This window comes from Elephantulus edwardii, unplaced genomic scaffold, assembly GCF_000299155.1.
Source record: "Elephantulus edwardii isolate Elephantulus edwardi_28Jun2011 unplaced genomic scaffold, EleEdw1.0 scaffold00031, whole genome shotgun sequence".
Classification (NCBI taxonomy): domain Eukaryota; kingdom Metazoa; phylum Chordata; class Mammalia; order Macroscelidea; family Macroscelididae; genus Elephantulus; species Elephantulus edwardii.
Window position 1 is genome coordinate 16,905,573 of NW_006399781.1, and position 24,689 is coordinate 16,930,261.

At 37.0% G+C, this 24,689-nt stretch overlaps 1 protein-coding gene across 1 annotated transcript in view; it reads right to left on the reverse strand.

Annotated features, from left to right (window-relative positions):
• The window catches only part of WRN (Werner syndrome, RecQ helicase-like), a 207,244-nt gene extending 182,936 nt beyond the window's left edge, over nucleotides 1–24,308 (reverse strand). Inside the window, exons 1-6 of the mRNA XM_006884172.1 lie at nucleotides 24,213–24,308; nucleotides 16,066–16,178; nucleotides 8,640–8,785; nucleotides 8,007–8,155; nucleotides 7,132–7,281; nucleotides 5,404–5,473 (exon numbers count right to left, since the gene is read on the reverse strand). Coding sequence (XP_006884234.1) covers nucleotides 5,404–5,473; nucleotides 7,132–7,281; nucleotides 8,007–8,155; nucleotides 8,640–8,785; nucleotides 16,066–16,178; nucleotides 24,213–24,308 — 724 coding nt within the window. The remainder of the gene's footprint in view (nucleotides 1–5,403; nucleotides 5,474–7,131; nucleotides 7,282–8,006; nucleotides 8,156–8,639; nucleotides 8,786–16,065; nucleotides 16,179–24,212) is intronic.
• Nucleotides 24,309–24,689: the final 381 nt, after the last annotated feature.

The following is a 24,689-nucleotide window of genomic DNA, read 5'->3' on the forward strand; positions in this document are numbered from 1 at the left end:
GGGCTTTGTTCACAATAGCAAAAAGGTGGAAACAACCCAAGTGCCCATCAACAAATGAATAGAGAAGTTCTGGTATATTCACACAATGGATTACTATGCAGCAGTGAAAAACAAGGAACTCATAAAATATGAGGCAAAATAGATAACCCTGGAGGACATTTTTCTGAGTGAAATATCTCAGTCACAAAAGGACAAATAGTGCACAGGGCCACTGGTGTAAAATGGAACTGCTATCAGGATTGAGGGAAGGCAGAGGAGGGGAGGAATGATGCATACTGCATTGAAATGGATGAGGGAGAGAACTGTTTAAAAGGGATATATGATTAGGTATTATTGTCATTACAGGAGTTCAAAATGAAGGTTGCACAGTGGAGTGGCCTTGAGGGGAGGGATTGCATAACAGTGAAAGAGTTTTTCTTTTATTTTTCAAGGAGAAGGGTAAATGGGGGGGGAGGGGGGAGGCAGGGAAAAAAGTACAACAATGAATGATTGGAAACCCTAAGTCTAAATTTTCATTAAAATTAATTTAAAAAAAGAAACACAAGAACACACACACACACAAAAACAATGTATGGAACATCATAGATCTTAAATATTTCTATAAATATTGTACAATTTCTGACTATCTAAGAGATAACTAGTTAAATCATTTCCAAAGCTGTTGTGTGGTTAGGTGCTGTCAAGTCAAATATGACACATAGTGATCCTATGAACAGTCTACCCAAATTCAGCCCTATCTTGAACCATTCTCCTTAACTCTGACACAAATGGATTGATTGCTGAAACCATCATGTCAATCCATCTCACTGGAGGTCTTTCTCTCTTTGCTGACGCTCCATTTTTCCAAGCATAACGTCCCTCTCCAACAAATAGCCTTTTATTTTTATTTTATTTTTAGGGGTGCACATAATTATTAAGTAGCAGGGCTAGGAAGAGGGAGCAGGGGGAGGACTGGTTGGCTTGCCACTCAAAGCAAAATTGTCAGCTCCATAATGGCATCAATGATGCCCCTCAGTGCCCGAATGTCCTTGGCCCTTGTCACATTGGCTTTGGCCATACCAGCTCGATGTCCCAAAGCTCCACGCCCATCTCTTCCACCTCCTCCTCTTCCTGGAACTCCAAGTCCAGAAAACGACATGTCCAAAGTATGAAAGATGACAAAGCTTCACCATCTTTGCTTCCAAAGAGCACTCTTACTGCACTTTTTCCAAGACCTGTTGTTCCTATCTGGTAGTCCATGGAATAATTAGTACTTTTCTCCAAGCCACATCTCAAGGGCATCTTCTGCCATCCTTTATCGCTCTCCAGCTCTCCAGCAAAGTAGGTGATACAGAAGACTGTGGACTGAATCTTAGGTGAGTTTTAGTCTTCAAACTGATATCACTGCACTTCAGCATTCTGGAAAGGTCCCTTACAGCAGACTTGCCCAATACAATATATTTCCCAATTTCCAGACTGCTTACTGAGAAGGCTGCTGATATTGATCCAAGCAAGATTAAATTAATGACAGCTTCAATCCTTTCTTTGTCTATCATGATGTTGACTGTTAGTCCTGTAGTGAAGATTTCTGTTTTCTTGATGTTAAGATATAATTCATACTAAAGGCATTGATTTTCTGCAGCAAGTTTTTCATATCTCACATCCTCCTCACTTTTCACCAAGGAAGGTTATGTCATTTGTATTATGCACATTATTGATGAGTCTTCCTTCAATCCTGATTTCATATTCTTCTTCATAGAGTCTAGCTTTGTGAATTATTACCTCAGCGTATAAAACTTAGTAAGTATAGACAAAGGATACAACTCTAATGCACATCCTTCCTGATTTTAAACCACGTAGTGGTCCCCTGCTCCATTCAGACAACTTCTTGGTCTAGGTAAAGACTCCATATAAGGACAAATAAATGTTCTGGGATTTCCATTCTTCTCAATGTTAGCCTTAATTCTAAACAGTTGAATACCTTTGCATAAAGAGTAAAATACAAATAGCCATTCTTCTGGAATTCTTTGCATTCAACCAGTATCCATTTGATATCAGCCATGATATCTCTGGTGTTGCAGCCTCTTCTAAACCTAGCCTGAACTTTTGGGAGTCCCCTGTCAATATATTATTGTTCTAGCCATTTTTGGATAATCATCAGCAATAATTTATTTGCCTGTGGTATTAATGATATTTGCCTATGATTTCCACATTGTGTTGAGTCATCTTTTGGGGAATGGAAGAAATATGGACCTCTTCCAGTCAGTCAGCTACACAGATGTCCTCTAAATTTCCTAGCATAGACTGGTGAACACACCCGGGGCTAAAACATGACAATTGGTATCCTGATTCGAATCCTGGGGCCTTACTTTTTAAAAAATTATTTAGGTGAAGCTTGAATTTCTTTCTTCATTATAACTGGTTCTTATTTATATGGTATTTCTTAAAATTGTTCAGTGTCAACCAATTCCTTTTTGGTACAGTGACTGTGTATTCTTTCCATATTCGTTTGATGTTTCCTCAATCGTTCAAAATTTGTTCAAAGTATCTCTCAGTACTGTAATTTTTTTAAATATTTTTTTTTATTGGGAAAAACATATTGGGGGTACAAGGAGGTGAGGGTTGGGGGCAGAAGGGTGAGGATGGGCCAGGATGCAGTTGCAGAGCTGCAGTTTGGTCGGTGGGGGGAGCAGGTGAAGGAAATGATGAGGGTCCAATGGGGACCAGATGCTACAGAGGAATGACAAGCATTTTCCAATAGTAATTAAACCAACTGTCTTACTGATTTGGGAATTGGATGCCGACTCTCTGGCTTCTTCATGCTGAACAGAGGCGTAGATATAAAGGGGGGAAGGGAGGACGCTTTATCACCTTACTGGTGGTCTTGGGTTATAGCTGCTTGCCTTTTTGCTCCTGAGGGCTGCGACGGTTCGCCCCGAGCCGGGGGCCAAGCGCAGCCCGCCCCGGGCAGAAGGCCATGACGGCTCACCCTGGGCAGAGGGCCAAGGGCAGCCCGCCCCGGGCAGAGGGCCGCGACGGCTCGCCCCGGGCAGAGGGCCGAGGGCAGCCCGCCCCGGGCAGAGGGCCACGACGGCTCGCCCCGGGCAGAGGGCCGAGGGCAGCCCACCCCGGGCAGAGGGCCGCGACGGCTCGCCCCGGGCAGAGGGCCGAGACCACCCCACCCAAGACAGAGGCCCACGACAGCCCGCCCCGGGCAGAGGGCCGCGATGGCTGAAGTAGTCTTTTTTAAAAAAAGAAGAAGAAAAAGTGTGTGTGTGTGTACCATCAAATTGGATCTGACTGGTACAGGAGACTGCCCCTCCTTCTCCAGCAGAGCATGAAGTAGAGTCTGGGTTCCCCCCCCCCACCAGGTGCCTGTCGGGGCCTGCGTTTCAGCTGTCCACACCACAGCAGTGGGCAACGAGCTTAAAGCCCCTGATGGCTCTGGGCGCTGACTCTCACCAGTGGCTATGGATGAAGTCACAGGCGATTTTCAGCCAGCGCCTGTCAGTACTGTAATTTGAGGCTTGAGTTTTTCAGTTCTGCTTGTAAAATGCAAAGTGAATTCTTCCCTTGTTATTCTCTGACTCCAGAGAAATATCGTTATAATATTTTGCTTTATCTTCTCAAGCTGCCTTTAGAAATCTTCTGTTCAGCTCTTTTACTTCAGTAACTCTTGTTTTTGTTTTGGATTCTTGATGTGATAATGCAATTTTCATAGTCTCTTCTGACATCCATTTTTATTTTTTTATTTTTCATCCTTCTTTGTAATGACCTTTTGCTCTCTTCATGGATGATATCTTTGATGTCCTCCCACAGTTTCTCTGGTCTTCACTCATTGGTGTTCAATGCCTCAAACCTGTTTTTAAGATGATTGCTAAATCAACTGGGATAGACTGAAGGTTATAATTTGGTTCCTCTGGACTTTCATTTTTTTTCAGCTTTAATTTGAACTTACACATGAGTAATTGATGTTCCACAATCGGATCTGGTGTGAGTTTGACGGCAGATATTGTATTTCTCAAATGATTCTTTCCACAAGTAAGTCAATCTAATTCCTGTGCAATCCATCAGGTAAGGTCCATGTGCAAAGTTACCATTTGTGGTTTTTTTTAAAAAAAAAAAGGTATTTGCTATGAACAAATCATTGAGTACAAAATCCAATCAATCAATCTCCAGCCTCATTTCTGTCACCAAGTCCATACTTTCTGACTACCATTCCTTCCACATTGTTTTTGTGCTCCATTCACCTATAATTATGAATGTTTGGTAAGGTTTTGGGGGTTTTTTTTTGTTTTTTAATGAATGTACCTTAATTGCATGTTTGGTCAACATTGGACATCACAAGTTGGTAGAAATTCTCAATCTCCTCCTTGTTGGCTCTAGTGGTAAATATATGAGTAATAGTCATATTTGGATTGTATCCTAACACTCATTGTACTTCAAGATGGATCCTGACATTGCCTTTATAATTATAAATGCAACACCATTTTTTCTAAGTTTTTCATTCCCAGCACAGCAGATCATGTGACTGTCTCGTTCAAAGTGGCCCATGCTTGTCCATGTCAGCTGACTGATGTCTAGAATGTTAATCTTCATACATACAACTTCATTTTTTACAACTTCCGTTTTTCCTACATTCATACTTCGTACATTCCAAGATCCAATTATTAATGGTTATTTGTAGCCATTTCTACATTGACTCATTTCTGAACAACTTTCTATCAGGCCTCTATATCTAACACTGTAACTACCATCATTCCTCTGTTTATAGGTTTTTAAAAACCCACTGTTTTGGAAGTGGATGACCAATCCTTTTCCTAGTCTGTCTTAATCTAGGAGCTATGTTGCAACCTCTCTACCATGGATGACTCTTCTGGCATCTGATCCACTGGTGGTACAGATTCCATCATTAGAGCATGCGATAAGTTATACCAAGTGCAGAAGTCTCAAAGATAAGTGCTGTATCAATAGGAACAGATAAAAATAATTTCTAAGATAGAAAGTATCTGGCAGCATGCAAATCATTCCCTAATAACTGAACTCTCACGTAGTGTACCTCTAAAGGTAAACCATAAAGATAACCAGGCATAAAAATATGGATGCTTTATGAATTAGCATGTCATCCTTGCACAGGGACCATGCAAATCTCTGTACTGTTCCAATATTCATACATCTGCCATACTAAGTAATCAGTGATGCCCCAAAATGGGGTTAGAAAACCCTGCTTTGCCACAATCAATAAAACTAAAGCCTTACTCTTTCCTCAGATGGATTTCACACTGACATCAACACTACAAAATCCTCAAGAAGGTTACAGTAATATGAAACACTTCTGCACCTGTGTGAATATTATCTTTTTTGGACATAAAATTCACAACAGAGGAAAATTCCAATTATGTTCTACTCACCATCATAACTTACCTTTATTTAAAGTAAACATCTGCACAGCATCATCCAAATTTTTTAATTTTTGAAAAATTATGAGACCAGCCTATACAGCAGAAAAAGAAAAAGGCTGAAGAAAACAAACAAAAATCTGTTCTGGCTTTGAAAAATATAAAAGTATGATTACCAAAGGATCTAAAAAGCTGAATACAACTATCATATTATGCAAAGATCACACATCTTCATAAACAGTCAAGCAAAAGTAAATAAAATTTGCTTTTTAATACTCAGTATTATAAACACTATCTAAATCAATAATATACAAATAAGTAATTTATACGCAGAATATAATTAGTGACAATCTACTTCTATAAAGATTAAATTAAAAATCTCAAATCTATTGCCACTGAGTCTATTCTGACTCATAAATAGTACCTTTAATGGGCAGAGTGTGACTGCCTCACAGCGTTTCCACGGTTTCACTTTTACAGAAGACTGGCATATCTTTTCCCTACAGAGTGGCTACTGAGTTCATACTCTCAACTTTCCAGTAAGTAGGTGAGCTCTTAACCACTGCATCACCGAGGGAACTTGGAGACTCTATGGACAGTTCTGCTCTGATCTATAGGTTCATTTTGAACTACACAAACTCAACAGCAATGGAAGACAAGACAACATTAAGTAAAAAGTTTTGACTATAAGTATCCAACCCCCTCTACTTTATTAAATAAGCTGAGAAAATTAGTATATAAACAGTTCTCCTCCTGGATACTCTTAATAAAAATGACAATGATGTGTCATTTAAGAAAAATGTTACAAAACTCATATTAGCTATAAATTGTATGTTGGGATTTTTAAAACCAAATAGAAAAAAAAATTGTCATCTATTACATTGACAAAAATAATTTATTTAAGTTGAAAAGCCAAAAAAATTTCCATTCCTAAAAACAGATGCAAACTGTGAAACAAGGTTACTGTTATCGTTGTTCGGTGCCATCAAGAATGAAAAGCTGACCTGAACCCTGCCCTATCCTATGCCATTCTCATCATTACTAACACAAGAGCTGAAGTCATCATGTCAATCTATCTCATTGGGGGTCTTCTTCTCCTTCACTATTTTTCCTACAAATAAATCACCTACAAATAAATTTATGAATTAAAGGGGGGAAATCAATTTTGCAAAAAAATATGTATTTTACACAATATATATGAAAAAAAAAACCTTCAAACCTGCAAAAGCTCTCTATATAAAGATAAACATAAGTTTCATTTTGCTCAAAGATTTTAAATTTAAAATGCTTCTGGCTAATAGTAAGCTAAATTTGGAGGTAATTTTTCTTATTTTTCACCACATTTTAAATACAGGAAGGGAAGCTAATTTCAATATAGAAACTGTCTTGTAATTCTTTTCATTCATAGGTTGCTTACAAATGAAATATATCATTAATGTCATTTGTGCTTGCTCGGCTTGGACTTATTATTATCTACTCTTGTTTTCACAGAGTTAACTTTTCTTACATATAAAAACAGATATTATTTCAGCTACATGAAGATGAAAATAACCCTGAATAATTTTGTTGATTTGTACTTTTAATTAACACTGAGGATTTGATAACTAGATGTCTTTGTAAGCATTTTAATACCTAAGCAAATAAAAAATATTTTAGTTGAATTTGTGCCATTAGCACAATGAAATTTTCACAGAGAATTTACAATAATGTTTTTAAAATATATCATTAAGACTAAAGATCTTTTAGTACGTACATAAGCATCGGTGGCTGCGTAAAGTTTCTGGTCCTCGCTGAGAGGAAACTTACTCCAATTGCTACAGCGGATAGACTTGTCTTTTAGAAGCTGTTTGCCTAAGAGATGTTTAACCAGACCATTGAGGCTCCACGTCTCTGTACATTTCAACTACAGGTAATGGAAAAAAATCAACATGGAAAAAATTAATTTTTCCTGTTTTCTGGTGTTCCCATTATATTGTGTTCATGTCACAAATAAAACTGGAAATGTCAAACCAAAATTTAACCCAAAGGTATTCTACAATACATTAAGACCACTAAAAATCTTATGTACAGTCAATATTTTAAGAATTTAAATCTGGAATTTACCCAACATAACTATTAAAGTTCTTGGACTATAAAAGTAGTGTTCTTAGAAAAAAGTTGAATAGTTAATAGGCTTTTTACTTTCCAGCCAAATAAGCACTTGGCTAAAACCTGAGATTTAATTTAATGGACATATTAATAAAATATGTGAAATAAGGCTGATGAAACTGATGCTCAAACTTCTGTTAAGATTATTATTAAATAAGAGCTACATTTCACTCTAAAGACAAGTAAATAGAGGAGAAAAATTTCATTTATTATTGATAGGAATTATAAAGATGAACTTGAAATATAATACTTAAACGATTCAAAACAAATGAAAGAAAGTTTAAAAGTCCCAAAAAATGAGAGGGGCACACTTAAACTGTATGCCAAAAAAATGGATTAGAACTGAAGCTTTTCATTATAGAACATTCGTTTGGAACAAAATCATAATATATCTTTGTTTTTTTAAAAAAATTCTAACATGAAAATAGAATATTCTGTGAGAAACAAAGTTATCTATGAAAAAATTATGCCTGCTTCTACCTTTTCATTGGCAACATCTGTCAGTTCCACAAAACTCTTCAATTTGATGTCAAAGTCACGTAGAAGTTTCCACTGATCTCCTTCAATTCCGACACCTGCCTTTTTAATTGCTTCATTCTCAAGTAACATTTTCAATCCCTGGGGGAAAACTATAACATTTTATTGTTATTCCAAGAGGTTCAACCAAGAATGATGGATTTTCTACCTGTTACAAATAAAAAGTTTATGTTGAAATTCATGTTTACATTTAAATTACATTAAGAACCACATTCATCTTGGGTATTTCTTCTCTAACCTGAAGCGAAACACCCTAACTGGTAAATAAAAGGCAAAAAAACAACAAAGTATGAATGCTTCCTACACTAATGTTAGTAATACATTCCCTGTCATTCATCCCTTAAAACATGATTTCTCTCCTCTTTAAAACAGGAATATTATCAGCCTCACATACCTTATGGAGGAGTACTGTAGAAATTAAAAATAACAAAATGTAAGGGAATCAGATGTAAACACTTAAGGAAACAGAAGTGAATGAGAAAAGTGCCAGGAATAAAAAATGCATTGCATTCAAGGGGGAAAAACAGATAGATAAAATCATCAATTACATAAAAATAAAAGGAAAAGGATACCAACCTGACATAGAAGAAACGTGAAATAAGTAACATTTGTTCTCTGACACACATAACTGAACTAGAGCAACTTTGCCTAGCTTCCCTTTATTGTAAACTGGTGGCCATTCCATGTCAAATCCTATCACAGCTCCATCAGATAGGCTCATGCTAAAGAAAGAAAAGTAATTTAAATTAATTGCATTAACATCTTAAATTTCTTAGCAATAGTTTATCTAATAAAGAATATCTGCCATGAGTTGTACTTGAGTACAATTCATAAAAGGAAGAAATGTTGCAGAACTTGAAGAATACAAATGCCACTACATGTTACATGTAGAAATTGGTGTATGTTTCAGGGTACAAATTCTAAACAACCTATCTTTAAAAGTTTTTAAACGTCTATATAACTAAAGATACCATTCAAAAAGCTAAATGACAAGCCAGCCTAATGCAAGAGTCAATGATATATATAACAGACAATGAATAGCCTTAAAAATCAACAAGATAGCACTTCAGTGATTTAGATCCTCCCAGAAGAGCTGTGGGTGAGCATTAACACTACTGATAAGTATATTCATTTTCTCCTGGACACAAGAGCCTATCGTTTGGTCCTAAAATCCTTCTGAGGTCCCAACTCTTCTCACTATTTCTTAGTTGTTGGAATTGATGGAAAACCTCATAAGCAGTTCCTTACTTCACCTCTGCCTTGCATGCGGACTTCCGAGCTGTAAAACAACCCAGTGGTAGATGGAATTTGGTCCAGGACTTAAGAACAATAAATGATATAGTTGAGCTTCTATATCTTGTGGTTTCTAACCTTTATACTATAATAGGCAAAGTGCTAGTCAATAAGCCTTTTATTTTAAGAACTACCTTGCCTCTGTAACTTGATTTGTGCCACTGTTAGAACCTCTACTTGAAATATTATTGCTTTTAATTTTTGACTCATGTACTTTTAACTTGTTGGTTAAGTTTGTGTATTCTAGGCTGCAAAAGTTCCATGATACATCTTCAAGGATATGAACATGTATGGCTAAACACAATTGATACCAGTGCATCTAAATTCCAAAATCAATCTCTACAATGGTCTACATGTTTCCTATTGCCAAAGGGGCCCTTTAAAGTAGTGAGAGAAGATCTTCACCCTGAGACCTACAGCATCCCTTTTCAGCAGGAAGTAGCTAAGAGAATATGTCATCCCCTTTTCCTTATGAATCAGGGTGAAATCTCTCTTAGGGAGGAGTCATAGGGAATGGCAAGGAACACACTGACAAGGGAGATTAATCAGAGCTGGTTTTGACAAGCACTGTGGCAATGGGACAGTTAAAACAGACTTTCAAGGGGAAAAAAAAGAGGAATGAAGTGGGGGGGGTAGAGAAAATAGTGCAATAATGAATGAATGGAAATCCAAAATCTCTGTAAATGTTCATTAAAATTAATAAATTTTTTAAAAAATCAACAAGATAAAGACAAACAACCCAGTAGGAAAGCAGTGAAAATATAAACAGTCAATTAAAACATGTTCATCCAAACAGCCAAATAAATGTGTGAAGATAAAAAACCTCACTAGAAATCAAGAAAATCCAAATTAAAATAAATCTATACCATTTGACATATATGAAACTAGAAAAATTAAAATATCTGGCACAAAGAGTTGAATTATCAATATTAATAGTACTGCTATCAATAACTGAAATCTTAATATCAAGAGCTAACAACGATAGAAAATTAACAGGAAGTGCTAAGAATTAGGATCTCTCATATACTGATCAATTAAAAATGGAATTTTTTGAGAAAAAAATATGAATGACTCAATACTTTTTTTCCATAAATATCTGAAACTCTACGTGCTCATAAACATGCCAAAAAATGTTCACTATGTCATGTTATTCGTGGCAAAATTAGAAATAAACTAAATTTCTTCAACTAGCTGGTAGTATATTAAAACAATATTTTATGAAACTTAAAACAAATAGAACTAGGTATATAAAAAAGATAAAATGTGGAAAAGTACAAGTTGCAGAATATCATGTAATTTAACAGCATACTTTTTCAAGTTGTAGAATAAAATATTTATTTCTAGATATAAAATTATGTAGTTATTGTTGTTGTGAGGTGCCACTGAACAGACTATAATTCAAAGAGTCTTTATGAACAACAGTTCTGAATCTTGCCCTATTCTGTACCATCACCATCTCTGATATGCCCCAGCCTATTGTTATAATCAGGAGAGAAAATGTTAAACACCCAACAGCTAAGTTATTTCAAAAGGAGTTTTTATAAAGCTAGGTAGTATGTATATAATACATTATTACCTATTATTTCTATTTTTTCATCTTAAAATATATTTAAATAATAAGAAACACTGAAATTCTATTTCAGACCAAGATGGTGTGATAGGACCTAGATTACTCTTCCTATTATAAGTAAATAAAAATGAAACAAAATAACATGAAACAACTGGTTATGGACACTGGATGGCAGATAATGCAGGAAATGAGCCCTAAGATTATGCCAGCTTTTAGTCAAGAGCGCACCGCAGACAGGCAAACAAGAAAAGGAAACAAAAGGAACAGCACTAAGTTCAAGACATAGATAGTAAAGCTCAAAAAGGCTAAGTCAGCTAAAAGTTATGAGGCAGAGTTCTGGAGCAGGAAAAGAGGTTCAGAGATCTTAAGTATTTACTAAATACCAGGATCCTCATGCACAGGGTGGAAGTCAGTAAAAGTGGTGGTGGTGGTGGTGGTGGTGGTGGTGGTGGTGATGGTGGTAGTGGTGGTGGTGGTGAAATGCCATCTAGTTGCGTACAACCCACAGCAACACAATTAACAGATCTAAACTCTGGTATATCCTGTGCCATCCTCAAACTTCCTACTAACACACTGCAGCTCACTGCAGCAGTCACTGTGCCAATCCACCATGGTGAGAGTCTTCTCTTTTGTCAACCCTCCATTGTTCGAAGCATGATGTCCCTCTCCAAGGAATAGCCTCTCCTAGCAACATGCCCAAAGTATGTCAGACGAAGCTTTATCATCTTTGTCTCCAAGAAGCACTCTAACTGCACTTTCTCCAAGACATAATTGTTCTTTTGGCAGTCCATGGGGTGGTCAGTACTGTTCCTGAACACCAAAGCTCAAAGGCATCAATTCTTCCTCTGTCATCCTTATTCATCACCTAGCTCTAAATTGCATAACAAGTTATTGAAAAGACCGTGGCCTAAATCACACCCACCTTAGTCTTCAAACTGACATCAATACTCCTCAATAATTTGGAGAGGTCTCTGACTACAGACTTTCCCAGAGCAATACATTTTCTGATTTTCTGACTGCTGGTACCAAGGGTGCTGATTGTGATCATGATGCTGCCTACTAATCCAGTAGCAATATTTTTTTTATTTCTTGATATTGAGATGCAATTCATATTGAAGACTATATTCTTCAGTCTTCTGCAACAAGTGCTTCAAGTCCTTCTCGCTTTCAGCAATAAGGTTGTAGCATCTGTACAACACAGGTTGTTGATGAGTCTTCCTTTGATCTTGATGCCACATCCTTCTTAACAGAGTCCAGATTCTCAAATAATTTGCTCAGCATTACAGACTGAATAGATATGGAGATAGAATACAGCCCTCATGTACCACTTTAATTTTAAACCATGTAATGTTCCCTTGCTCTGTACAACAGCCTCTTGATCTAAATATAGGTTTAACATGAGCACAATCAAGTGTTCTGGGATTCCTACTCTTCTCAATGTTAGTTATAACTTATGATTCACATAGTCAGATGTCTTTTCATAGTCAAGAAAGCAGACATTCTTTTGGTATATAGCCATCTAACATCAGCAGTGGTACCAGGGCCTTTTCTAAATCCTGCCTGAACTCCTGGCAGTTCCCTATCTATGTACTGTTCTAGCTGTTTTTGAATGATCTTGAGCAGTGTTTTGCTTACATGTGATATAAATGATACTGTTTGATAGTTTCTACTTTCTGTTAGATTACTTTTCTTGGGGATGGGAATAAATATGGATCTCTTCCAATCAGTAGGCCAGACATCTGTCCTAAAAATTACCTGAAATAGACCAATGAGCACATCAAAGATGCATCTGTTAGTTGAAGCATGTCAATTGATATCACATCAATTCCTAGGGCCTTATTTTTTTGCTGCCTTCAGTGCAGCTTCAATTTCTTCCTTCATTGCTAGTGTTTCTTGCTTATATGGTAGTTCTGAACTTGTTCCGTTTCAGTCAATTTTTTTTTGGTTCAGTTAGTCTGTGTATTCCCTCCATCTTCTTTTGATGTGTCCTGGATCATTCAACATATTGCCAATAGCATCCTTCAATACTGTGAATGAAGGCTTAAATTTGTTTTTCTGTTCTCTCTGCCTGAGAAATGCAGAGTAAGTTCTTCCCTTGTTATTCTGCAATTACAGTTCTCGGCACATTCCATTACAATACTACGCTTTGTCTTCTCAAGCTGATCTTGGAAATATGTTCAGCTCTTTTACTTCAGCATCATTTCCTTTTGTTTGAACTTCTCAAAGGTCTGTCTGGGTAAAACCAAGTTTCTTCTTGGAGGGTAGGATTTTGAAGCTCTATTTCACAGAGTTTGGGCACATGGCCACGGTCCTTGGAAAAGGACATCATGCTTGGAAGGGTGGAGGACAGCACAGGAGAGGAAGACCCCGGATGAGATGGATTAATATAGTAACTGGGGCAATGGGTGTTGGTATGTCAGAATCAGTGAGACTGTCTCAGGACAGGGCAGGTTTCAGAGCTGTTGTACACAGGGTCATTATGAGTCACAGGCAACCAGACAGCACAAAATAACAGCAATAATATTGGTTTGCGGCAAGTAGAAAGAGGTGCAGTGTGGGACAAGTCTGATCTCATAGGAAATGGTTTTGTATTGTTGATGTTATTAATGGGGACAGACTCTTTTTGTGGAAGTGGTAAAAGTCAGTTATCATTAACCCTATATAGTGCATACTCTTCTTACACCTCCAAAAAGATGTCAGCCAACTTTCTCCCTTGACAGGGCTGGTAGATTCAAGCCTCAGAAGCATGGTCTCTGTGTTAGCAGCAAAGTTGTCCACAGACTATACTACTTCATGGGATTTGATTTGGGTCATAGTTTCATATATCATTCAAGTGAGCTAACCTCATTTCAGTGTTTAGTGATTCCATCTCCTAGTTTTGTGTACAATAAAAGTCTTGAAAGCTTAAAAGTGGCCATTCAAAGCACAACTGGTCTCCATTCACCTGATACAATAGAGGAATAAGAAGAATCAGAAAATGAGGAAGAAATGAAATGTGTGGCAAATTACTTCCATGAACAAATGTATGAAGCCTAAATAACATTACAGCACATTTTGATCAATATTTCTAAAGGAGAATCCAGTTCAAGGAAAGGAAATGCAGAACAGAATTTCAATTTGCCATGGAAATTTTCTGATATAGAGGCTAAACGAGCCCCTGAAACTATTGTCATGATATACTTTAAACATTAAACCAAAAAACAAATACCTTGAAGACTTCTTAAAACCACATTACACTTTAGCTTTAAAGAATGTTTGCTTCGAATATTCTGCAGTTTTAAGAACTATGTATGTGTGATCAAACTGACAACACCAACTCAAAGCTTACATAGGAATCTTAGAGGTAGTGGGTTTATGTTATTAAAGAAAAATTTTTACATGTAGAAATTGGTGAATTGTTATATTTTCATTTGTGAATCTTCTCAACAGGACAAATATATTTTAAAATTGGAAATGGACTTAAATAGATAGTTCACTAAAGAAAATAGACATATGACAAACACATTCATGAAAAGATATTCAACATCATTATCAGTGTCATTAAGTCCATTCTGATGTATGGCAGCCCACCATGTAAAGGGGTAAAAGGCTGTGACCTTTTGAAATCCAATTACTAGGCCCATCCTTTGAGGTGCATCTAAGTGAGTTCAAATATCAACATTTTGACTAGGATTTGAACAGTGTCCAGAGGCTTTTCAGCATTTACAATCGAAATCCCACATGCACAGAAATCGAGTCAATTGTGAAGCACAACAACCCTAAAGGAAAGGCTCATCATAAAATAAGGAACTGCAAGGTATTTTGCTGAGTAGACTAAATAATCAGCAAAAGACCAAGTTCTGTATCCTATATTGGTGAGTACTGGATGTGCTCATAGAGCACAGTTTTTTAATACTGTAAGACATTAACAGGAATGGAGACATATAAATTCTACTGCCAAGAGACCATTAATAAAGAATTTCATTTACTTCAGCTTCTTTTAAACCAATGTATAACATTATAAACCTCAATAAATAAAGGACTGGTACAATGTCAAAAAAGATATAAATTAATTCTCATTTCTGCTTTGCTAATGCTTCAAATCACTTAGATTGTTGCTTCAGAGTGTCAATTTAGCAGGACAACTTTTAAAAGTACTCATAGTCATTTCTAATATTCTTTTTAAAGAATATTTACAAAAATTACTGCTAATTAATTACACCGAGAAAAATAATAAGTTATTCAATATTAGAACTAGAATTAAAATGTATAATTAGAAATAAAATATTGATAATTCCAATAAACATAAAGGTGTATTTAAATGTTAAATAATTCTTCCATTACTTCCTAAACTGGTAAAATAGACAAATTGTTCTGTAATTCTATACATAATATCATATTAAAAGTTAAAAAAATAAATTAATAGGATAGCTTTTAATGTACAAGCAGGCATATTACAAATTTACCTCAGTGATGCTATTTTTATTTAAAAAAACAGAATTAGAAGTGATCACTGATGAGCTATATAGAAAATTAACTATTTTCCACATCTCAACTGTAAAACTCAGTATATTTATACATTGTTGTTGTTCTTGTTGTTGCTGTTGTTGATTGTCATCGAGTCGAGTACAACTCATAGCGACTCTAAGAACAAAAAGGCCTAAGTCTTTCTATAACTATCATGGTTTCTCCAAGTTCATAGTTTCCAGAGGCATGTGGTTTAGGAAGTGGATGCCACTCCTGCTTCCAAACCTGTCTTAAACGAGGAATTCCACCAAACACTGCCCATGATGTGTAGCCATTATGGTGTTTGGCACAACTAAGACACAGTTGTTCCATTATGGCATTTAAAGACCCCAATGGCACAAGTTTCAGTGTCACAGCAAACCCAGATTACCTCAGCACAGCAAATTGATCAGAGTGTTATATGACATAGAAGATTGTTCCTCTAAAATATAGTAACAAGGGATTAAAATATAACCTCTCAGGCCAAACTTTTAAATATAAGGGCCCTTCAGGAGGTCTTGTTGACTCTAAACAAGAGGCTTAAATAAAAAATAACCACATAACCCATACAGATCCTCAACCAAAATCATTATAATACTTATTCTTTTCTACGGGTTCAAATTCAAATAAAATTAGGTGACTCAAATCTCTTACCAAATATCTTCTGATAGGAAAGAGCAATCACTGGCTTCATAACTATACACAATAGAGCCAGTGAATTCCAAGAAGGGGAGATCATCTTCCAAGACACTCTTCTGAACAGAAGGCTTGCATCACATAAAATTCAGAAAAGATACAAATAAAGTTCATATTAAAATATACACTGAAGCACTCAAATTATACATAGTTCTAAATTTTACTAGTTAACGCTGATGAGTATGCTCATAGTGTAAGAGGTAAAAGTATTCCATTATAAAATTACTTTTTCGTAAGAGCTGGAACACAAACTGATATGTGCTTACATCCATGTTTATCACTGTATTATTTACAGTACCAAAGAGATGGGGAAAAACCCTCTAACATCTCTGAATGGGTGAATGGTTACAAAAACTACAGTACATTCACATACTGAACATTATCCAACACTAAAGAACAATAAATAACACATATAACATTGCACAACACGGATGATTCTCGAGAAAATTATGCTGAGTGATGTCAGTCATAAAAGGTCAGCTATAGATCAGTATTATAAAAACCTAAGGAAACTTTTTCCTGTAAACAATTATTTTTTGTGGTTACCAAGATGAAAAAGTATGGATAAGCAATTAAAAGTTAATAAATATAACTATTTAGTTGAGTGAAAGGAAAAACTATAATCAAATTATGACAAGGGATCAAATGATAAAATTTTGTATAATCAATGATTTATTAATTTAAGACTCTTGTTTAAAAAATATAAATGATGACTATACACATTGTTTCTTCTGGTGAAGTATACGGGAATCAAACCGACTACATTTGCAGAAAGAGATCGTAGAGAAGCTCAGCATCAGAAATCAAAATCAGGCCAAGCACTGACTGGAAAAGATCTCAACTACACAGATGCAAGTTCAAGCTGAAGGTAAAGCAAATTAAAGCAAGTCCACGAGAATCAAAACATGACCTTGAGTGTATCCCACCTGAATTTAAAAACCATCTTAACAATACAGATTTGGCACATGAAACATCAATGACCGAAACAACATGAGTGGTGCAAGGACATCATCTATGAAGAAGGCAAAAGGGTATAATTAATAAGATAGGAAAGAAAGAAAGAAAAGACCAAAATGGACGTCAGAAAACATTCAGAAATTTGTGTTGGACCAAAATGAAGCCAAAACAACAGGAAGGAATGTTGAAGGAAGAGACCAGAATAGAATATTTCAAAGGGCAGTTTAAGAAGACATGAAATGTGCAAGAAGATTCAGTTACAAAAACACAAGAGAAGAACACACTTGACATTTCTCAAGCTAAAGGATATAAAAAAGACATTCTACCCTAGCGGTGTAACTGTGAAAGATTGTATGGTAAAAACTGGAACAAATGCATATGAGACGCTGCTGTTGTTGTGCACTATCAAGTCAGAACCGACCAATATCTAACCCTCCAGCAGGTTTTCAGAGGCAGTTAATTGCACAGGAAGAGACTGCTCATGTTGCTCCCTTGAAATAGCTGGTGGATTCCAACCATGTGCTTTTGGGATTGCAGCATAGTTTCTTGCCACTAGGCCACCGGAGCTCCCTATATTAGACACATAAACACACAAAACAACCTAACTATAAATAAATATCCATGCAACTAGATCCTAGTTCACTCACATTTAACTATAAATAAATATCCATGCAACTAGATCCTAGTTCACTCACATTACATCAACTCTGACCTACGTAAAAACTTAATTTACAAGAAGTGTTGATATCTTGTATGTTGCTGATTCTATGTGTGCCAAAATGATGATGATAACTGAGAAACCCTCAGAACAATAGATCAAGAGCTTGCCCTATCCTGCACGATACTCACAAACTTCAACAGGCTCGAGTCCATTGTGAAAGGCATTGTTTCAATCTATCTTGTTTGACTTCTACTTGTAAAACCCTCAACTTACCCAGCATGATGTCTTTTTCTAAGGACTAGACCCTATCGCTGCCTCTAAGGAACATGCTGGTTGCACATCTTCCAGAGTAGATTTGTTCATTTTTGACAATTCATGGAGTACTCAGCACTTCTCACCAAACACCACAATTCAATGGCATAGATTCTTTTTCCATCATCATTATTCATTGGCCAGCTTTCAGATGCATAAGAAAGATGTAAAAGGCAGGTGCACCTTAGTATTTAAACTTATATCCTTCCTCTTTAGCACTTTGGAGATGTCCATGGTAGTAGATTTTTCCAGTGTTAACACATTCTTTGACTTCATGACTGCTATTAACTTGGGTGGTGATTATGGCTCCAAGTAAAATTAAGTCTTTGGCAATTTATTCTTTAACTATGAACTTGGAGAAACGAAAGTTATACAAGTGTTCAGGTCTTTCATTCATAGGGTCGCTATGAGTCATCTACAACTCAACAGCACTTAACAACAACATAGAGAGAGCACAGTTGGCCTAGTGATGCTACTAAGCCAAAGGTGGGTGATTTTAATCTGCAGTCCTCAGGCCTGGTTTTAATTGTTTTTGGTCAAACATTCTTCTAAGTGGTATAGCACTGGTATGTTCATTTGCTATACAGAGGTAACGCGTGGTTGCTGTGAAGCTAAACACTGTGACACCGATGTGTCAAATGAGATAACGGTTATCCATGTGAACAGTGTTTGGTGAGCTCCCCAATTAAAACAAGCTTAGAAGCAAAAGTGGCATCCACATCCAAAATATTTGCCTCTGGAAACCCAATGAACTTGGAGAAACAATGAAAGTTATACAAGTGTTCAGGTCTTTCATTCATAGGGTCGCTATGAGTTGCTTATGACTCAATGGCACTTAACAACAACAATATCATGATGCACAGAGTTCTGGTGACTTCATGGAAGGAGTTGTACTGCCAACACTAAGACACTTTGTTTAAATCCACCAGGTACTCCATGGGAGAGAAATGGGCAATCACTTCCATGTGATTTACTGTGTCTGAAAAACAACTGGAGGGTCAGCTATGAGTTAGTTCTGACTCAACATCACCTAACAACAACATCATAAAGCAGTGGTGGAGATTTTTGTTTTCTTGATGTTCATATATAATCCATATTGAAGTCCCTGACCTTCTGCAGTAGATATTTTAGGTCCTCCTAAATGTCAACAACCATGGTTGTATCATCTGCATAACAGGTTGTTGATGCGTCTTCCTCTGATGATGATGCCACACTCTTCTTCATCAAGTCCAGCTTCATGATTTACTTGCTCAGCATACAGAGTGAAGAGGTATGGAGAAAGCATACATCCCTGATGTGCACATTTTTTAATTTTAATCCATGCAATGTTCCCTGACTCTATTCAGACAACAGTATCTTTGTCTAGTTATAGGTTTCACATAAGCATAATTAAGTGCTCTGAAATTCCCATTTGTCTCAATTTGTCATAATGTATTACATTCCACATAGTTAAATGTCTTTTCATAGTCAACAAAACACAAACTGACATTCTTCTGGTATTCTCTTCTTTCAGCTAATCTTCATCTGACATCAACAGTTGTATCACGGGCGCCATGATGCCTCTTCTAAATTCAGCCTGAATTTCTGGTAGTTCTGGCAATGGACTGTTTTAGCTATTTTTTGATAATTTTTAGCAAGATTTTACTTGCATGTGATTTTAGTGATACTGTTCAAAACTTGAATTTCTGCACCTTGTTCGATTGAGTTTTATGGAATGGAACAAGATGTTTTCCAGCCAAGTAGTTGTATCCGAAATGTCTTGACACAGACTGGTAAGTCCAGGCTGTGTCTGCTTTTTGAAACAATTAATATCCCATCAATCTCTGGAGCTTTAGTTTTTCTTGATAACATTCTACTTCCTAAAATAGTTCAGTATCAACCAATTCTTTTTTGGTACAGTGACTTCCTTCCACTGTCTTTTAAAGCATCTGGCATTAATCAGTATTTTCAGATTAGCCAAATCTGTGAAAATCATTCCATATTTTCAGACTGACCACAAAGGGTCAATTGTTGTTGTTGTTGTTATGTGCCACTGAGTCCAAACCAATCCACAGCTGACTCTCCAGTAGATTTTCAGAGGCAGCATAATCCTAGAGGAGGAGACTGTGCCTCCCATCTTTCTACTATGGAGCAGCAGGTGGATTTGAGTCCTGTGCCTTCACATTGGCAGTGCAGTTCCTTACTAATAGATTATCAGAGCAGAGAAGCTAACTATTAACAGTCAAAATCACGTCAGGGGTTGTGCAGTGATAAGTGTTCACTGCTCGAAATGGCTTTTCTAGCCATTCGCTTTCACTTTGACATGTGGACGGGTGGAAATGTGTGAACAGCATGCATCAGCCTATCTAAGCAGGACTAGCTAGTCTCACCATAAAATTGAACATATTCATAAGAGATTTTGAAAATCTCTTTGAGGCCAGAGATTCTTGCACCAGCCAAACCAAATAGAGAGCAGCAGCAGCCACAGCAGAGAACCAGAGACCTGACATGAAATAGGGCTGACCTTGGACTGCTGCCAGAGATAGGAGCTTTTGACCAACTTTGTTGGAAGATCAGGGAGGAAACTCATAATTGCCAGAACTGAAAGCTTTCTAACTCTGACCTAAAGTCATGAGGCTGAAGGCTGACGTTTTTGCAAGTACATTTCAGAAGTTCTGACAAAGTGATTGTATCTTGCTGTCAACCTGAATTATAGTCTTTTGACGTCCCCCAACAAAGCAAAGTATTATAACAAAATGTGCAAAGAGACGGAGTCAGAAAATCAAAAGGAATGAACTTGCTTGGCTTTTCTTAAGCTGAAGGAACTGAAGAACAAATTCAAACCCCGAGTTTCAATACCTAAGGACTCTATGGGCAGAATGCTGAATGATCAAGCAAGCATCCAAAGAAGATGGAAGGAGTAAACAGAGTCACTGTATCAAAAAGAATTGGCTGACAGAAGAATTTAATGAAGTAATATATGATCAAGAACCAATTGTAAAAAAAAAGGAGGAAGTGTAAGTTGTTCTGAAGGAACTGGCAAAAAAACAAGCCATCAAAAATGGATGGAATACTAAGTCAGACATTGCAACAAACAGATGCTGCCTTGGATGTGCCAAGAAATCTGGAGCATAACAACTTGGCCAACTGACTAGAAGACATCCAACAGAGTGCAGAAATTATTAATACCACTAATATCACATGCAAGCAAAATCCTGCTGAAGATCATCCAAAAATGACCATAACAGTACATAGACAGAGAACAAACAGAAATACAAACTGGGTTTTGAAGAGGCCACGGTACCAAAGACATCACTACTAATGTCAGATGGATCTTGGCTGAAAGCAGAGAGTACCAGAAGAATGTCTATCTGTGTTTCATTGATTATGCAAAGGCAACTATGTGGATCACAACAAATTGTGTCTAACCTTGAGAAGAACAGGAATCCCAGAGTAGCTGATTGCACTCATGTGAAACCTATACTTGGACCAGGAGGCAGTGAGTGGTCAGAAAAGAGCAAGGCAACACTGCATAGTTCAATGTCAGGTAAGGAGTATGACAGGGATATGCCCTGCCTCCAGATCTTTTCAATCTGTATGCAGAGCATATCATTCAGGAAATTGGACTTTATGAGGAGGAATGTGACATCAGGAATGGAGAAAGATTTATCAACAACCTGCCTTATAAAGAAGACACAAATTTGACTGCCAAAACTGAGAAGGGCCTGAAGCATTTGCTGTCGAGAGTCAAGGACTGTAGTCTTTAACATAGATTGAAGATCACCACCAAGAAAACAGATTCTCACCACTAGGGTAATCAGCAGCATCATGATGGATGGAGAAGAGATTGAGATTCTGAACAATTTCAGCTTTTTCAGGTTCCACAATCAACACTCTTGGCACCAGCAGTCAGGAAATCAAAATACAAACTGCATTAGGAAAATCTGCTGCCAGGGACTTCTCGAGAGTGTTGAAGAACAACAATGTCAGTCTAGAGACTAATGCATGCCTGATCCAGGCCATGGTCTTTGCAGTTACTTGCTGTGCATCAGAGAGCTGGACAATGACCAAAGATGATAGAAGATAAATGGATCCCTTTGAGTTGTAGTGCTGGAGAAGAGTACTAAACATACCAAGCATGGTTTGTCAAGAGAACTAATAGATTTGTCTAGGAGACAGTGAAGCCAAGCTTATTCTTGGAGGCAAGGATTTTGAGGCTCTATCTTACATATTTTCAACATGCTATCAGGAGGGACCAGTCTCTGGAGAATATCATGCTTGGAAGGGTGGAAGGAGAGCACAGGAGAAAAAGACCCTGGATGAGATGGATTGATATAATAACTGGAGTAATGAGGGTAGGTGAATCAGAGACAGTGAGATTGGCTCAGGATAAAGCTATTGTGCAAGGGTCACTAGTCATAGTCAATTAAACAGCACATAACAACAACAACGATGTGGGTTCTATGTGGTCTGTGAACTATCACAACAGATTTTGCACCCAGTAGAGCAATAAGACTGGTGTTGGGATGAGAATAAAGGGGTGTAGGAGTGTGGGGGTCAAGTCTGACTTCATAGGAATTGGTTCTGTGTTGTGGATATTGTAGGTGAGGAACAGTCTCTTTGTGGAGTTAGAAGAGGTCAGATATAGCCATCCCCATGAAGCCTTTGTTCTTTCTACAGGTTGACTATGGAACAGACCATCAATCACTCAAGTGACAGTCACATTGAGGTTGAAGAAAATTAAAATAAGTCCAGGAGAACCAAGACATGACTTTAATCCATCCCAATTGAATTTAAAAGACATCTCAATAGATTTGATTTCTTGAACAACAATGAACAGAGTAGCACTAAGGTATGACATCAGAACAATATCCATTTAAAAAAGAAGCAAAGGTGACAAAACAAATATGAAGTATCATCTCACCCCAGGTAGAATAGCAAGATTTAACAGAACATCAAGCAACAAATTCTGGCGAGGTTGTGGAGAAACTGGAACCCTTATTCACTGTTGGTGGGAATGTAAAACGCTGCAACCACTGTGGAAGGCAGTACGGCGCTTTCTCAAAAAGTTACAAATAGAGATACCATTTGACCCAGAAATTCCACTACTGGGAATATACCCTAAAGAGACCATAACTGACATCCAAGCAGATATATGCACACCCATCTTTATCGCGGCTTTGTTCACAATAGCAAGGAGCTGGAAACAACCTAAGTGCCCATCAACAAATGAATGGATAGAGAAGCTGTGGTATATTCACACAATGGAATACTACACTGCCTTGAAAAACAAGGAACTCATGCAATATTATTCAAAATGGGTGACCCTGGAGGACATTATGCTAAGTGAAGTATCTCAGTCACAAAAGGACAAATACTGCACCGTGCCACTGTTGTAAAACAAGACTGACCTGGGGGTTGGGGGGGGACTGAGAAAGATATATTCAATAATGTATACTGCATTGAAACAGATGAGCGAGAAAACTGTTTTAAAGGGGTATGTTATCAGGTATTTTTGTCATGACAGGAGTCCAGAGCGAAGGCTGCATAGTGGAGTGGACCTGGGGGTAGGGATTGTAAAACAATGAAAGAATTTTTCTTTTCCTTTTCCTTTTCCAAAAAGGGAGTGTACTAGGGGGGAGGGCTGGGAGGGGAGAAAAGAGCAACAATGAATGAATGGAAATCCAAAGTCCCTAAATTTTCATTGAAATTAATAATAAATTAAATAAAAAAGAAAAAGAAGCTGCAAAGGTCATTATAAAGACCAGAAAGAAAGAAGAAAAAAAAACCTAAAAACTGGCGTCAGAACAGACTCTGAAAATTGCACTAGAGCATAGACAAGTCAATACGAAGGAAGAAAAATTGAATAAAAGAGAATAACAAAAGATTCTGAGGGCAGCTTAAAAAACAAAGGAAATTATTATAACAAAATGTGCAAAGAGCTAAAGTTAGAAAACCAAAAGATAAAAATGCTCCTGTCATTTGTCACGCCTAAATCAAAAGAGAAGAATACAGCAAGAGAGAAAACCAAAAACTACTCGTGTCATATCTCAAGCTTTCTCAGGAACAGAAGAGCAAATTTAAGCTTCAAGTTGCAATACTGAAGTATTTTCTGGGCAAAGTAACGAATGACTTTTTGTACAGTCAAATTTAAATTCAATTTACTGGATGAAAGAATAATCTATAAAGAGCATACCTTTTTTTCTTGCCCAGTACATTTTTTATTCTGTTTAGACATCCATTCAGGAAGTTTCCGCTGTTGTGAAATTGTTTCCAAATTTTGGTCACTCATCTTTAGAGCATCCTAGTTGCAAAATGGAATTAAAACACAATAACTTTGTTAGTAAATATAACACAATCTTTGAAAGTGAATTCACAGAGATATTACATCTGTATGATATCTGTAGGACTAAAGAAGAATCAAAATAAACTTCAGAGCAATGAGTTTTAGGTTTTGATTTGTTGGGTTTTGGTGTGTGGGTTTTGTTTTTTTTCTTGTCCTTAAGTGAAGCCATTGCTGTCAAGTCAGAACCAATTCAAAGCTGAATTGTATGGAAACTGTTAATGGCAGAGGAGGGGACTTCCCTTCCTTCTCCTGTGAAGCTGCCAGGTGGGATTTAAACTGCCCAGAGGCATGGATTTTGGTTTAACAGCATAATTCCCTAAGGACTAT